Consider the following 17,186-nt stretch of genomic DNA (forward strand, 5'->3'; position numbering starts at 1 on the left):
CGCCCCACAGAAGTATAATTTCGACACACGTGTGATTCTTAAGGCACATTTGAGCTTCTGTTGGTTTTCTTCCTAGGAGACCGAATGAAAAGAAGCTGAGAGACACAAGGCCCCTGTCAACCATTGGAATCCATTCCAGAACATTTTCATTTGATCAGGGTTATAAACAGGATTGAGCTATCACTGATGGTTTTGCTGTCTGTATTCCTATGGCCCATTATAAATCAAAACAGTACAGAGAAAGCTTCTATGCAGAGACAATGAAAAGTTCACCAAATACCCAGTTTTAACAGCAGTATCTGACACAAGAGCTTCATCTGACTTTAACATCCCAGAGCCCACAGGAACATTAAACCAAATGTCAAAGATGCCTTTCCACCCAAGCAATGGTGGTGCATGTCCTTAATTCCAGTGCTTGGGAGGCAGAGGCAGGTGGATCTCTGTGAGTCTGAGGCCAGCCTGGTCTACAGAATGAGTTCCAGGACAGCCAGAGATACACAGAAAAACCCTGTCTTGAAGGGAAAAAAAAAAAAAAAATGCCTTTCCAGATCTCAAATGGTTCTTAAATGAAAATATATAATAAATGAATCTGAAAAACCAGGCAATGCCACACAGAGACAGAGTTCATACCCAAAACAGAATCCATTCCAAGTTTAATATCTCAAAAATTTAGACGTTTGATCATGAAAAATGATGTAAGGATTGTGTAATGGTTTAAAATACTAGAATTCCACTAGAAGAATAATAGCCTTTGCAGGACCCTCCATTCATAGAGGTGTCCATCTTTCAAAGAAAAAGTGCTGAGACAACAGGATGTGAGGCAATAAATAAATAAGCAAAAGGCACCTTAGTCCTACAATGTGCAAACATATTCACTCAGAGTAGATCTGAGATGCATATTTGAAACTACTTTTTAAAGGAGGGAGGGAAGGTGAGAGAAGGAGGGGAGAGGAGAAAGGGGGAAGGAGGAAAAGAGGGAGGAGGGAGGGAGGAGGAAGGAAGGGTGAAAGGAAGGAAGGATGGAAGGAAGGAAGGAAGGAAGGAAGGAAGGAAGGAAGGAAGGAAGCAAGCAAACAAGCAAGCTAGCTATGGAGCTTGATTAAGATAGAGAAAAACCACCTTTTAGCAGGGTGTGGTAGCTCACACCTCCCAGGACACTGGAAGCTGAAGGCTGAAGATCACTGGGAGATTGAGGTCAGGACCTTAAGATACAAGCTGAGTTCAAGGCCAACCTGGGTTATATAGACTTTGTCTATAAATCAATCATTCAATAAAATTGCCAGGTACCTTTCAACTCTAGGGTTGATAAATAGTTCTTAGACATGACTTTAAAATGATCCATCAGAAAAAAAGCAGGTTAAGTAGAAGCTGATTAAGGTTCAATGATGTGTTTTCTCTCTGGCAGACTATACTAGACTGGAAAGATAAGCCACAGACTGGAGGAATATCTGTACACCACGTATCTGGCAAATGACCAACATTCAAAATTCAACATTTTAAAAATCAAAACAGCTAGGCAGTGGTGACTCACCCCTTTAATCCTAGCACTCAGGAGGCAGAGGCAGGGGTATCTCTGAATCAAGGCCAGCCTGATCTATAGAGTGAGTTCCAGTATAGCCAGGACTACACAGGCCTGTCAAGGGAGGAAAAAAAATCAAAACAGAAAATGGACAGAAGACACTGAGAAACATGTCAATGAAGATATGCAGGTAGCACCAGCAAATAAAAAGATATTCAACATGAAACACGAAGAACAGAATAGAATAAAACTATCTACCCACTTAGGACAGCTACGATTTATAAAGCCTGACAAAGATGCAGATACCAGCTGCCTTACACTATGCCACTGAGAATGAAGACTGAACGGGAAACCTCAGATGAACACATTGAGCACATGACCCCGCATCAAGGCCTCTGCACTTGTTATCCTTAGTCTGCAATTCCTTTGCCCAGACTACTTCACATTTCACAGCCCTCAACTCCTTTGGGGATTTGCTCAGCTTTAACCTTCTGATGAGTACTTCCTTAGCAACCCTAACAATAGGCACCACCCTTCCTAATCTAGTTTTCAGAATAGCATACTTCAAGTCAGGTGAGGCAATGGTGCATGCACCTGCAGTCCTAGCTACTAGGAAGCAGGAAGATCACTTGAGAGAACCCAAAACTGAAGACTAGCCTAGGCAACAGGGTGTGAGGCCTTCCTTCTCAAAAAGAAAGGGGGGGGGGATATGCTAGAACATGGCTCAAGAATGGTGTTATGTGAGGAGAATTTTGAGTGCTTGTGAGAAAACAAGACTGTTGTGACCTCAGTTTCTTAACCTTCTGAACATAACTTGTCAGATGCTCTGAATAAAGTTGGCCATTCCATGAGACTTTAGTCAGCATCATTTATCACTTCATTCTCCCAGGTCCTACAACATCGTTGAGCAGTGAAGAGTGTGAATCATCTGACTACATGAGTGGCTGAGATTCGATGCTACTTCCTGGATTTCCTGAACTCATCTTGTGTGCCAGCTGCTTCAGCAGCCACTGGACAAAGTTACGCACGGATCCAGCAATGAAAAAGAGTCTAGACAAGTAACAGTTACAGTAACTATTAAACAGTATAGTAGGGGATGGAGACTCAAAGAGGATGAAAGCTACACAACCTCAGCGGGGCAAAAGACACAAACCTGTTCTCTGTGCCTTCCATTGACAGCAGAACAGAGACCTAGCTCAGTCCTAAAACCCAGTGGCTTCTACATTACTTCATCTACAGTATCGAACGTCACAGTTACAGAGGGTTAACTCTTGTCTACGTCCCTCGGGTCCCACTGTCCCCCAGACCACCCTGTTCTGTGAGCATTGCTGTTTGCGGATCTTCACCCACTATCTACCACATCACAGCATCTTCTCAAAAGTTTCCTTCAAGGACTGCTATTGCACCTTTCTTTCTTTCATTATAGGGGCCTCACTCTTATGTTCATTACTGTTCATGTATAATCAGCTTCTGATTGCGAGCTGATTATTCTTCTTAAATTTCAACTTTATAGTACTCAAGAACCCAGTGCCTGGAGTAATGCTTCTGATTACAAAAAAAAAAAAAAAAAAAAAAAAAAAGCAGTTGGATTAAGTAATGCAAGTGGCAAGTGTTTCTGAAAAAGGCCTGTCACAGAGCATTCAAACGCTAGGGTTTTGTTTAACCTTGGGTGAGATGCCTGAACAAAGAGAATGGTTTTCAGGGTGACGTGTGGAAAAAGAAAGTACTAATGAGGTTTGCAAAAAAAAAGTAAAAATAATAAAACAATGAGGCTTGCTGTTTTCTCATCTCAGGGCAAAGTAAAAAACACAGAACTGACACACGGGAATAAAGGTTCACATGTCTCCTAGGCTCTCTGCTACTTAAAACATCTCTGGGCCTCCTCTTTGGAATGCAACACCAAAGCCTGTCCCTGTACCTGCCAATACTCTCCTCCATTACAACTCTTCTTTCCTGAGCAGAATCTCCTCAATCTAGTACTAGGGAGTAGGTGAACAAGGAACAATTGTGGTTCAAAAACAAAGAAAGCTTAAAGCATGTCAAATGTTGATCTTGGTTCCTGAGCTAACTCTAACTCTACAGGCACTAGGGACGCCACCCTCGAGACAAACCCAGAGACTAAAACAATATGCCAAGAGAGGCTCATCTTGTCACCCCACTGCAGGAACATGTCACCAGAATACCATCCACACCTGCTTCTTCGCCAGGTCCCAATGATCACGACTAGCTAGCTTCACAATAGGGCCAGGATGGCACCCAAAATCCTCATCCTTCATAAAGCCCAGTGTTCACTGACACTAGTAATGACAGCAATGTACCACATAACATGTGGCTTAGAGAGAAGGGGGGGGGGTGACAAAGAGGAGAAAGAGGAGGAGGAAGAAGAAACATGTATGCGATGGTCTTATCTACAGCACCATTACTTAAGTGACTAAGGCAAGAGGATTGTTTCAAGTTCCAGGCCAGCCTGGGCTACACAGCCAGACTCTTTCTGAGGATGTACGGAGGGAGGGAGGGAGGGAGGGAGGGAGGGAGGGAGGGAGGGAAGGATGGATATTCAGTCACAATTCTGGAATCTAAAAGTCCATCAAAGGGCTGAGTCCTCTGATTATTACACAGCTCACTCCCGGCTCTGGTCACTGCAGACCATTGTATTTCCTAACCTCTGCCTTCATGCTCCTCACTGTGTTCGTGCATCTGTATGTGCATCTGAGTCTACAGTTCCCCGCTGTATAAGGACATCAGTATACTGCATTAGGGTCCATGCTAAGAACTGCTTTTTGTTTGTTTGTTTCTGTTCTTAACATAGGGTTTCTCTGTGTAGCCCAGGCTGTCCTGAAACTAGCTTTGTAGACCGGGCTGACCTCAAACTTAGAGATCTGCCCTCTGCCCTCTGCCCTCTGCCCTTTGCTCTCTGGCCTCTGGCCTCTGCCTCTGCCTCTGAAGGGCTGAGATTAAAGGTGCGTGCCACCAAGCCTGGCTCTATGACCTCATTTTAACTAGAATTCCTCTGTGAAGTTTCTATCTTCACAAAGGTAAGGAGGTAAGGACTTCAGGGACATAACTCAATCCATAAAGGGCACAATTCAATATGCCATTGTGAGTTACAGCCTGAGGGACAACAGCAACGACAATAAGGAAGTTGTTTAACGTCTCTGAGCCCACAGTGTATTCCCTTGCAAAATGGGCTTAGACAATGACAATAAAAATACCTACCACACAGGATCTCTATAAGGACTCAGATACTTCCCTCCAAAGGCACAGGCTAGGATGACCTTGACAAATGTCAGGTGTCTCCACATAAGCTTGGCTTCAGCTCTCCAGGAATTATTAATAGCCACTGTGTAGGTGAGTCCAAGAGATACAGTACAGCTTGATGCCCAGGAGGAAGCTGTCTAGGCAACAAACATATCACTATGTGGGAGTCTAAAACAAACCAGACTTCACGTTCTTTAGGGGCAGAACTGTCTCTGTTCCCAAGCTTCCTTCCAAAACATCTCCTAAGCCTAAGAGTATACATTTGTCACACTGAGTCAAGATGCAGGAAGCAAATATGAGTGTAGACATTTTATAGACTATCATAAGAAAAATATTTCTAGTAGACATTTTAATTACACATGGGAAGTCAAAAATACAACTCAAACTACACACTGAGCATTTCTAGAAATGTGAATATTAACATAGACTTTCATTATGTTTATGAATGTTCAGAACAGCCAATTATTCCCTGAAAGATGGAGGATAAAGAAAATTATATCTATAGATATATAATATTTATAAATATGTATAGCCTCCATAAAATATTATGCTGCCTTAAGAAGGTTATTGTGACACATGCTACAACATGGTTATATTCTGAAGACATGCTAAATGAAATAATCTAGCTAAGAAAGAATAGATACTATACATGCCATATCATGGAAGCTACATGGAGCACGTAATACCACAACAGCTCAAAGCTTAAGATGGTCAACTTTAAATTACATATAATTTACCACACTAAAAGCAGCAGAATGAAAAAAAAAAGCATTCATATTTTCACACCTTAAGAATTTTTAAGAAACATAAACAAGCTTTTAAAGCAATTATAAATTTTGCTAGTCCAAGTTTTTAATCCAAAGAGCAGTTCTGGGGTTTCAGATGAGGCTTGCCTAGCATGTGCATGGCCCTGGGGTCCAGTCCCACCACAAATGTACCAAAATTTGAATACCCAAGTACTGTATTGTGTTAATAATTAATCTTATTTAAACAATAAGCCTGATGCTTATTTAAACATCAGAGTTCTAGGCAAGAGGTTCTCGGAGCCAGAAATGGATCCCTCATGAACAAAACACCTTCAAGAAAGAACACTGTGGGGCTGTGGATTTGCTCAATGGGACAGCACTTGCCTAGTAGGCAAAGGTCCTGGTTCCATCCCCAACACCATACACACAAGCAAAGCAAGGTGACACACCACTGTAAGGCCAGCACTAGAGAGGTGGCTGCAGAAGGATTAAAATTCCAAAGTCATCTTTGGTTCCTACTGAGTTTGAGGTCAGCCTGGACCACATAAGACCTATCTAAACAGGAAAGAGGCTCTATACTCATGGTTACTGTGAGCAAATAAATACATGTCAACACGAAGGAAAGGGAACATCACCACTGAATATTCCTACCTGGGGACCTTTAATACAAAGGGAGATTTAGCAGTTTTCTCATCTTTACATAAAGTTTAACTCAGTAAATTTCCCTCCATATTAAATTACATTTTATATAAAATATAGTCATAAAATCCATTTTATAACCCTCATAAACGCCTCCGCACAAACCGGCATCACACAAAGAGGCAAGGATCCGATTGAGGACGCCCTGCTTTAGTTGGGCTGGGATCTTACACTGATCCTGCAGCTCTTGGGCCCAGACCCTGGGGAGCAGGCACAAGCCTCCTGCCTAGTTCCACACACTCCCTGAAGCCTGAGGACAGCTGCTCATCCCTCAACACCAGCTTTGCATCATGGAGACCAGCTGTCTTTAACTCCACCATCCCTATACCCTTGGCTTATCTAATTAACCAACGAGAACCTTTTTTTTTTTTTTCTGGTTCATTATTTTAAAAAGTCAGTAAAAAATTTATTTTGTTGTCCTTGTGTTGCTGGCTTTCAATTTTAATGGTACTTCACTTGAAAGGCACTCTAAATTTCAACAAAGAAGCACCCATCATTAATAGTTTATTCTCTTAATCAAAAATAATAAGTCCCAACTTTCTTTGTATTACTTATTAAAGGCCTGCATATAATACCCTCAGGCTGGAGTGAGAATGTATATTAAATATGGTTTATCCGCTTCCTTGCAAAGGAAGTTAACCCAGATAAGTCCTTCAAAATCTAAGGCTGTAGCCAAGCAAATGCAACGGATGATGCTGACGGAGGGCAGGATGGGTTTCCTAGGAAAACATGAAGAGAGATCCATCCCTGAAGAGAAACTATTGACATGACTTGCAGTTGAATGCTGATCTCCAGTCCCAAGCAATGGTGGGCGTCCAGGATTCTGCTACAGATCACAGGGCAAGACCCCACAGAGAGTTTTTGCTCCTTAAAGTCACATTCCCACCTGTTTCTTCCAGTCCCCTACGTCCTATTAACGTTCCATCCAAGTCATGGAGTCTGAAGGACTACGGAGGAAAGCCAGGATCTCATTGAAGCAGCTATTCCATGGACATAATGACCCCTGGATAGATACCCTGTTTGCTGGCAATCATACCTAAACCAATCATACCTACACCAATTTGGTGATCATTGGTCTGGGGATAGGACTCATGTGCACCAGCACAGTTCAACTCCAGGAAGCTACAATGACTTCACCCAGTTTGCATATAAGGAAGCAGAGGCCCTAAGAATTAAACTAACTTCACCAGGTTCAGGGCACATGCCTGCAGCCCACCACTGGCAAGATGGCAGCAGCATCACTGTGAGCTGGAGGCCAGCCAGGGCTACAGTGAGATCCTGTCTAAACCCAAGATGAACAACAAAGCAAAAACAAATCAAGACTGGGGTGTAGCTGGATGATGCAATGCTTGCCTAGGGTACACAAGGCCCTGGCTTCCATTCCCAGCACTGTAACAATTACATTCATAAACCAAAAGTTATGCATTTTTTAATGTACCCTTGGAGGGGGAGGAATCACCAAGACACAAAATGCAAAAGACATCTACATTTTAGAGGCATTGTAAGGCAAAAATGTCAGTCTTACAATAAAACATATAAATCTCTAAAATCACAAATATTAGAAGCAATATTTAAGCCTAGGTAAGGTAATTCCAGATCTGGGTTACCCTAAAATCCTGGAATGATTACTTTATAAACAGGGTTCCCAAGTGCTCTCAAATGTACCCATTTAAGGAATAAAATGAATGAGCTTCTTACTAATGATTCGAGTGGAATGAACCCTACCCCTTACCCTGAAGCTGATGTGGTGAACAAAGAAAGCTCAGCCCAATGGGGAGCTCCTTACTGACCATCAGACCTCACTGGAATCCTCCTCCCTGAGAGGGGGAAGTAGAGAACCAAGAGGCCCAGATGTTTCAGGGCACAGGGAGCCCAGGGAAAGCAGGGGTGCATTCCTGCCCAATGTGCAGACTCTTGTATGTGAAAAGCCCATTTGACCATGTGGATGAATGACCTTACCCCTTCAATACTATAAGTCATTTATTTTTCTCCAAGACAAGTCCAAGAAGGTCTCTCATTTTTTTATACACAACCAAAGAAACCTTAGGAGGACCTACAACCTATACCCAAGGATGAGAGCAGAGAAAGGAATATCTACAGCAGGCTGACCCATTCCAAGGCCTGGGCTGCTGCTGAAGCTAGGTAAGACAGGCATGCCCCTGGGGAGGACTGCACTGTGCTTCATTTGGGGGGTGTTGCTTTGTTTTGCACATTTTGTAAATGTATCTTCTGTGCATGCATGTATGTATGTGGGCCAGGGCATATGGCCAGCCTGTAAGTGGACTTGTCAGCGCTGGCTGGTTCTACCTTCACCAAGTGGGTCCAGGAAGGTTTGGCAGGGCTATGTGCATCCTAGACTATGTTTTGTAAGCTAGCACATTTCTCCTTCTTGCCGTTTCTCTTCTTTTATGTGCCTGTGTATTTACTGAAGTCCTAACACACCCAGCAAACACCCAGAAACAGTTCCCTGGGCAGGCGTGCTCGGGATATTTTATACACAGAGTATAAAATGTACACCTCCTCTGCCCAGGAACAGCAAGCAGCCCTTTGTCACATTTTTGTCATCTGGCTCAGAGCAGAAAGAAAGGCTAGCAACAGAAACCTGTCAGGGAAATCCCAGGTCCTATTCCGTCTCTAGCTCTTCCTTCTCCTTCTTTCCTTCCCTCCCTTCTGAGGAGGGTGAAGGGGCCCACATATCTCAGACTTGCTTTGAACTCACTTTGTAAGCAAGAATGACCGTGAATTTTGATCACCTGCTTCCACCTCTCAATGCTGGGATTACAGGAATGCCATCTCAGCACTCACTTCCCCCTTTTAACATTTACTTGTTTGTGTGTAGGGTGCAGAAGACAACTTGCCAAAGTTGGTTCTCCCATTCCTTCCCCCCATGTAGGTCTTGGAGACCAGAGTCAGGTCACCAGGCTTGGCACCAAGCACCTTTACCCACTGACCTACCTCACCACCATCTCCTAGCTCCCCCTCTTTAATAACCCTAGGCTGTCTTTTCTATTCCCATGGCCCCAGCTAGTCCATGCTAATTAACAGCATCTGCACATCCAGTTTTCCAGTGACACCCTAGCTTCCACCTACTGTCACACGGTAATTACTCACAGTGCTCTCCAGTGTCCTAGGTTGAATAGTAATTGCCAGACCACCCCTTTACCTCCCATTGTATCTATTTTGTAGATAGAAGAGACCGTCAATCAATTTACAACACACAAATGACAGAACATTCTGCTTTCAGAGACTTGCCGCATGAAAAAGAAATATAGATGCCAAAAAAAAAAAAAAAAGAAAGAAAGAAAGAAAGAAAAAGAAAAAAAAAAGATAAAAGAATACAAGGCGGTGCCCTGGGTCAGGGTTTTAACCCTAGCAATCTGCTCCCAGTCCTGGATTACGCCTATGATCCTGGTATAAGCGCTACAGAAGTCTCTCGGATGATCTGTTCTCCTGCAGGCCTGAAGCCCTCTTTACACTGCCAGGAACATACGCTAAAGCACAAAGATGGCCTGTGCCCCTTGTCTGTCTACAAACCTGCAGTGGCTCCCCGCTGCCCTCCATCACCGCACTCATAACAATGCACTGAATTTGTCCCCTTTCTCTGTCCTCACCTCACTGCCCCACCACCCCAAACTCCACAGGGAAGCCCTGCTGAACGTCCTTGGTGCCTTCTAGCTGCACACAGGGGACATCCACAGCACAAAAACTGGCAATGAGTGGGGCGGGAGAGCCAGACACCTGGCCCTCTAGCCACTCATGGATTCCCACATACATAAATCTATCCCTTGTACTCTGCGGTAGCTCCAATACCACTTCATATACTGCATCAAGTCTCTTCATTTTACAGTAAAAACAAGTCCTTAGAGGCAGATGACAGACACCTACATGTACCTCCACAGCTCGTGCCTAAGGGCTATTCATTCATAATCATTTCTGTAAGTAAGCTTGCCATAAACTCAGGACATGAACCAAAGCCTCAACTCAGGAAATGCTCACCCTGAAAAGTTAACTCATTATTTTCTGTTAAGCGCACTTGGAGCTAAGTAGCCAGTGGTAGCCACGGGGTCGCTGGTCTCTTCTTAGGTGTTCCCCAACCTCCAACACTCAACTCACCCAAGTCCGGATGCCTTTGCTACTCACCCTACCCAAGTTATGCAAACATTTCAGAGAATATCAACAGCTAGGATGGTGTGGCTGAGCTCCTGGATCCCAGCTCTGGGATACTGGTGACTCCTAAGGCCTTGGAGGCAAGCCTTCATCCACTCTTCAGCCAAGTTCCCCACATATGAACTTGGCAAAATCATTCCTGTCTCACATGGCTATTTGGTGAAATCGAGGCTAAGGAAGCATGAAATCAGTGCCTGATTCTGAAGTGACATACATGATAAATGTTATGAAACTTAGGAAAGAATGGTTATTACAGATTAATAAATTCTTTTGAAAAAGGCAAGACGTTGTAGCTTCAAATTTGTTGCAACAGAAATAATCATTGTAGGCCCATGATCTAACCATAATGCCAAATGTTTAATAAATCATACTGAATCATTATAGCTGCCACCTGCAATAACTAACTTTTCACAGAAGAGTCAAGTTCAACCATCTGTTCAGATAGGACCACAGAATGTATGCCATATCCTCGTAGCAACTCTGAGTGTACACATCACATGAAAACATGCAATGAAGCCTATTTTCTGTGTAATTAATATGCACTAATAAAATTAATCTTTAAAAATAATCATTTGCTCCAGGTTGCACAGCAGGAGCCTTTTGGAATCTAGTATGTGAACTCAAGCTGAATGAAAAGCAGAACTCATGCCTTCTGCTACTGTTCCCTAGATCCCAGAGCAAGACAGGGGGATGGGGATCAGAGTCCAGAAAGGTGTGCAGTTCCAGCAGGCTGAGCCAACCAAAATCTAAATAACCAAAGGAGGAGGTGCAGGGCAGGTAAGCACTGTGTTCAACTGGATGGTCCAGCCCAAACTGGACCTTCTGGTGATGTGTGGTTTAATGATTTAACAGCAAAAGGTATTTACTGACATAAGGCAGGTGACCTCCTGACACTTAGATTTACAGCCAGCTACTATGTGACCTCTCTGTACCCAGGCTCCTGAGCGTGCAGCAGGGAGATGGCACCACCACCCCCTGCTACGATACTGTAAGGCTTCAAGTAATAACAGGCAATACTCTGCATAGCCTGCCACATACAAAATGCTCAACAATTAGTTCCTTTGCCGATTATCAACTCATCCCTTCCTCTCTAATCTGTATCAAACTCTTTGACTGTTACCTGCTGTTCCCTATTTTGTGTCCTCCAATAATTCATTAGACCACAAATGCTTACAGAACACCTAACTGGGGAAATAGCATATAAGAAAGTCTACTCATGAAGCTGGCATTCTTATATTTGTGAGAGGACAGGAAAAACAGACAATAAACAAATAAGATGAGGTAGAGGCATGTGTTATAAACTATAGAATAGCAGAAAAGATATAGACAGCAATCACTGGATAGAGAGGCCAGGGGAGGCCAGTTAAATGATGAGGAAACTGCTCCCTACCTATTGGGTGTACTAACCTACTCAGCAGTCTCCTAAGCACTGGATTTATGACAAAATAGTGGGTTCTTTTGCCTTTGCAGAACTTAGCACTGAGCATTCAGAAAATATTTGATAAACAAATGCTATTTGCTTGACTTTCTATTGTGGAGTTGTGTGATCTGCCAGGTTCTGGGCTTCCTACAGCCCCATTCACTCATCCTTCCTCATTTGCCTAAAGGCTCATCTTTACTCCTCACCCCGACTGTCTCTCCCTTCTGCACAGCAGAACATTTGCAATCCCCCCTGGAATGCCAGCCCATCACCCCACCTTCAGTAAATGAATTTCTTGTATTAATTTCCAAATCAGCATAATGTTCTTATTTATGTAAATATATATAGGTCAGACAAAATTTCTCCAACAAGTGGAAGAAAGTGCCACACCAAGGGAGGATTCCTACTGAGTAGTAGTGAGGGTGAAGGGTTAGCTCCAGTTACCCATGCCCTTTCTTTTTGTCCTCCCAGTGGACATATTTCTGTGACTTTCTAGGCTTGGTGCCTGCAGAACCTAGCCAGGCAACCAGGGTGGCAAAGCTCTGGCTACCATGGTCTTGTGCACTTAATCCTGTTCCCAGAAACACTTCCTTCACAGTAAACAAAGGCAATCTGGCCAGGAGCTGTTACTCACAGGCCTTCCACATGCAGAAGGTCAAAACTTTAGCATCTCAATTACATGAAATCCAGCATCTTTAGCAGCAAGCACTGCAGCTATCTATCCTCTGGGGTTTGGCGTTTTATTATTTGGTTTGGGTTTTTTGTTTGCTGTTTTAAAAACTAGGAAAAGAAAAGAGCCAAGATATGTATTCCCCAGGGCAGCAGGCAAACACAGGTAAACCACAGTTTGCAGCAGTCTCCTGACTTCTTTAACTGGTATAAATTTGTACAGACACACCAGCCCTTCACTTCTAAAACCCATGTATCTGGGCATGGTGGCACACACCTTTAATCCCAGCACTCAAAAGAAGAGGCAGGCAGATCTACAGAGAGACCCTGTTTCAAACAAACAAAAAACATGCATCCATTTGTCTCCATCACCCTTTTTCCTGAAGCAGCCAACAGCAGAGGCACAGGAATAAGCAATTTTCTTTGACAGTATTCAGTCCTCTGAGCTTCACTGAGAACTACCCAGCAGTAACCCCAAAGTTAGGACCCAAAGGGCAGTGTCTCCTATGTCTCTGTGTATCCCTTGAAACACAAGCTTCCCTGAACTTCACACAGGCATCAAGAAACAGAAATGGCCCAAAAGGCAGCTATACTCTACTAAGGGTCATTAATACCTGAGCTGAAGGAGGAAGGAAGGAAGGGAGGGAAGGAGGAAGAGACGGACGGAAGGACAGAAGGACAGAAGGATGGAAGGAATTACTTAAAATTCAGCAGCACCAAAAAGCACTTCCCATAAGACTTGACAAAGAGACAAATGGGCTCCTGAGTATTCATCATAGACAATCCTTACTATATTATGCCATCCACCAAGTTTCACAGCATCTGTGCACTTAAAGGGCTAGCTAGGCATTATCTACCAGGATTTGCACTTGCTGTCCATCTTGCCTAATAACCCCCCATCCCATCATGTCTTACCTGCCTAATCCTTTTCAAGTGTGAAAAACTTAGGATCTTATAAATACCATAGGGGATACCGAATATGTGCATGCACACTGTCTAACGTCATTTACATGACAAACAAAAGTGAATCAGTATTGTAAGAGGGGAGTCTGCTCCCTTTGTCAAGCACAGGTAGTAACAAAGAGTACTAAAGGATGCAAGCTGCTGTTACTTTCTTGTTCTGTATGTAGCAAGCCAGCTGCTTTTCACATATTACAAACTCACCAAACAGTTCACTGACAGTCAATACTGTCACCTTGACAGGTCTGGAATCACCTAGGAGACCAAGCTCTGGGCACACCTGTGAGGTCATTGCTAGATTACCCAAGGTGGAAAGAGCCTCTCTGTGTGCAGGTGGCACCCTCCCATGAGATATGTTCCCAAATTGCATAGCAACGAACAGAGCGTCCATCTCCCTCTGCTTCCTGACTGTGGATACTTGTGACCAGCTGCCACAAGCGCCTGTGGCCTTCCTTTCTCCACGAGGACAGACTATACACTCAACTGTGAGCCAGAATGATGCCTGCCTGCCTGCCTTAAGTTGCCTTTTCAGGTATGCTGCTACAGTGAAAGAGTATGTTCTACATTTGTGTCCTCAATTAAAAAATTAAATATAGACCAGGAATGCCAGCATACACCTTTACTCCCAGTACTTAAGTCAGATGAAAGCCAATCCCTGTGAGTTCTAGGACAGCCCAGTCAACTCAGGCCAGCAGAGCTACACATGAGACCCAGGCTCAAAAAAGAAAACAAACCTAAATAAAAGCACATTATGGGACAGATTTTCTGGGTGTTGGTGTGCCTACTTGTGACACCATTTATTCCCCATCATGTGACCCTGTTTGATTTCATTATGGCTTCGTCAGTCCTGGAAACCATCTTTCTTACTGTAGTATCTATCTCTTTGCCCTTCCTGCCCTCAGTACCTCCTGGTCAAGGGCTCTGCCTGCTTTACTTACAGCCCCAAGTCCCAGGGCCTGAAGCAGACTCCCCTGATAGTGTAGAGATGGACAAATACAGCCCTATAAAAAGATACATCAACCCAAAGTCAAATAATGAAGTAGACTGCAGAAGTTTAAAAGAGACAGACAGAGATAGAGGGAGAAAGTTCAATGACATTAAGTATAAAAAATGTATCTGAAGCTAATCCCAGGGAGGGGTGTTTTTCCTTGGGTATTTTTGTGAAACCCCTTAGAGTTGCTTCTAAAAGCAGAAAGTGGGTCTTTTATCTGGGCCCATTTACCTGTTTGCTTTGTTTTGTTTTGACAAAGCATGGTACAAAGTAGATCTTAGCCAAGGGTGCCAACAGATTTCTGACTGGGTAAAGATTCCTAAGTTTGGTAGGGGGAAAAATGAACCATCTTTAATTGTAGTGTCTGCTATGAGCCAAGAAGTGGATAATTTGTATCAAATCGGGATGGCATGGAGCAGGTACTAAGAAGACAGATCCTTAAACTCTTAGGCTGTGTGCTCCTACTTCCATTACCAACTCCAAAATGTTCCTTTAAGAAGTGTGTCCCTAGTATTAGTGACTTGCAGTTTTATGCAGTTTAATTTGCAAGGGAAATGAGCACTCACCAGCCCCCCCCCCCCCCCATGCCTTCAGCTCTGCCTCAAACTCTGTATAACCTTGAACAGGCCATTGAACTTCCCAGCACTGGACTTTTCTACACAGGCCCACTGGTCAGGCTGTCCTGAAAATCACCTGTCTTCTAGCTCTCTCCGCCTTACTTCTCTGAGACAGGGTCTCTCCCTGAACTGGCCAACAAGCTCTTAGAACACATATGTGTTTCTCCTTCCCAGTGCTGGGGTCACAACTTCACACTGCCTGCCATGAATGGAGTTTTACAAGGTGCTGGGGAGTCCACACACTCAAGGGAGCCAGTGTCCTTACCATCTGAGCCAGCTCCCAGCCCCACTGTCATTTTCTAAGCCTGGTGTTCCCAGAATAATAAAAAGTTCATAAACCAAAGTACATTATTCAGTATAGGTAACAGGTCTCACTCCCATCTGCCAGTCTCTCCTAATTGGTCCAAGGTTTCCATTACTTGGATAGGGAAGATGACAACATACTCCAGTGAAATGTTCTATTTTAGGCTTCTCTGAACAACCATTTTCTTCCTAGTCTTCATTTTTTACTGCCCTGGGCTCCATGTTTCTCATAAATTCAACTCTACTGTAACAGCATCACAGTTCCTGTTTTTTTTATAACACTTATATAATGAATAGGACTTAGATCACCTGGAGATATCTCCTTATTCTATTATAGCAGGTATCAGTGATTTTAATTAGACAAACCACCATCCCTGTCCTTTACCCGACATACTGTCAAGTGCCTATTAAGGATATTACAATAATAAGTATTGGCACCTCTTAAATTCCCATTAACAATAACAGAGAAATGGAACGTTGGGTAATGAAAAGAAAGGGGGGGAAAAAAACCCTTCACAGGATGCCATAATTACTTAGAGTAACACAAGAAATCATTAGTAACTTTTTCTTTCAGTTTCTTAGTGCCCTCTGCATGCCTTGCTTAAAATGTGATAATTTGCCTCTCACTCAACTGGAAAATTTTTCTTTCTGGTGGAAAGGTAACCTAGAGAAAGTAGACCATGATTTCTCCAAGTGTCAAAGCCAACTTCAGTTTCCCCCCAAAAGGCCTCTGGCTAGTGAAGAGGTTGCCCTCAGAAGCAGGTAAACATGGGAACAACGTGGCGCTGCTGTTCTGAGTCCAACATGGGGCAAGGACAAAGTGGGCAGGATCTGAGCAGTTTTGACAGGGGCCACTCATAGGAGAAGGACAAGGAAAGGGCTCCCACTTTCCCCCTGAACCCTTGCATGTCCCCTGAGCAAAGCACACAGAGGCTGCACAACAAGCAACAGCCTGCAGAGTTCACCCTGGCAGGTGAGCAGCCTTGGGAGCCGCGGATTTTCTGGCGTGTGGAGCACGTGGCCAGCCTGACGAGCTCAGGCAGATGGACGCCCCCAAAGCAGCGCCCGGAAAGCCTGGGAAAGCTCTGGATTCGAACAGTGAGAGCAACTTTTGCAACCTCCACCGCTGGCGGCGCGGGGCTCCAGTGCCTGCCCAGGGGCCGCTGAGGGGGGCGTTAGACCCGGACCGTGGGCTGTGCACTCTGGCCCGCGCGCGATCCCCGCAGCCTCCCGTGGGAGGTGGCCCGGGTCCTGCAGCACCAGGGACGCCGCTCAGGCAGCCGCGCCGCGGGGGAGCACAGGGTCGCGAGGGGTCGCCGGGGGCGAAGAAGCCGCCGCCGAGCAGGGCAGGGGCGCCACGGCGGGTGGCTTGTGTCGTCCCAGCCGCGCTCACCTGGGACCTGACCGCCAGGAGCCGCGGCCGCAGCGCTTGCTCTCGCAGAAGCTTCCCGGCCTGCGCCGCGATGGCCACCGGGGACGCCATCTTAACCAGGAACCTGGGCAGAGGACGCGAGGGGGAGGGGGGAGGGGGCGGGGCGGGGAGCGGGCCCTGACCCCGGCCACGGGAGGGGCGAGCCGGGGAGGGGCGGGGCGGGGAGGGGGCGGGGGGGGGGGGGGGCGGGGGGGGAGGGCGGGAGGGGGCGGGGAGGGGAGGAGCAGGATGAATTGGGAAAAGGAAGGAATGGGAGTGGCAGGAGGGTAGGGAACCCACACACTCACTCCCACCACCACCCACCCCTGCGCCCATCACCATCACCACCCTACTCGACACTAAGTGGCTTCCCAGACTTCACAACGTCTTGCTTGGACGGATCTCAGCCCCAGGGACACTGGCTTA

The 17,186-nt window shown here is 45.0% G+C and overlaps 1 protein-coding gene across 1 annotated transcript in view; it reads right to left on the bottom strand.

Annotated features, from left to right (window-relative positions):
• The window catches only part of Suclg2 (succinate-CoA ligase GDP-forming subunit beta), a 248,084-nt gene extending 231,213 nt beyond the window's left edge, over positions 1-16,871 (bottom strand). The window contains exon 1 of the mRNA XM_051203291.1: positions 16,743-16,871. Within this exon, the coding sequence (XP_051059248.1) occupies positions 16,743-16,832 (90 nt within the window). The 5' untranslated portion in view covers positions 16,833-16,871. The remainder of the gene's footprint in view (positions 1-16,742) is intronic.
• Positions 16,872-17,186: the final 315 nt, after the last annotated feature.

The sequence above is a fragment of the Phodopus roborovskii genome, unplaced genomic scaffold (genome assembly GCF_943737965.1).
Source record: "Phodopus roborovskii unplaced genomic scaffold, PHOROB, whole genome shotgun sequence".
NCBI classification, from domain to species: domain Eukaryota; kingdom Metazoa; phylum Chordata; class Mammalia; order Rodentia; family Cricetidae; genus Phodopus; species Phodopus roborovskii.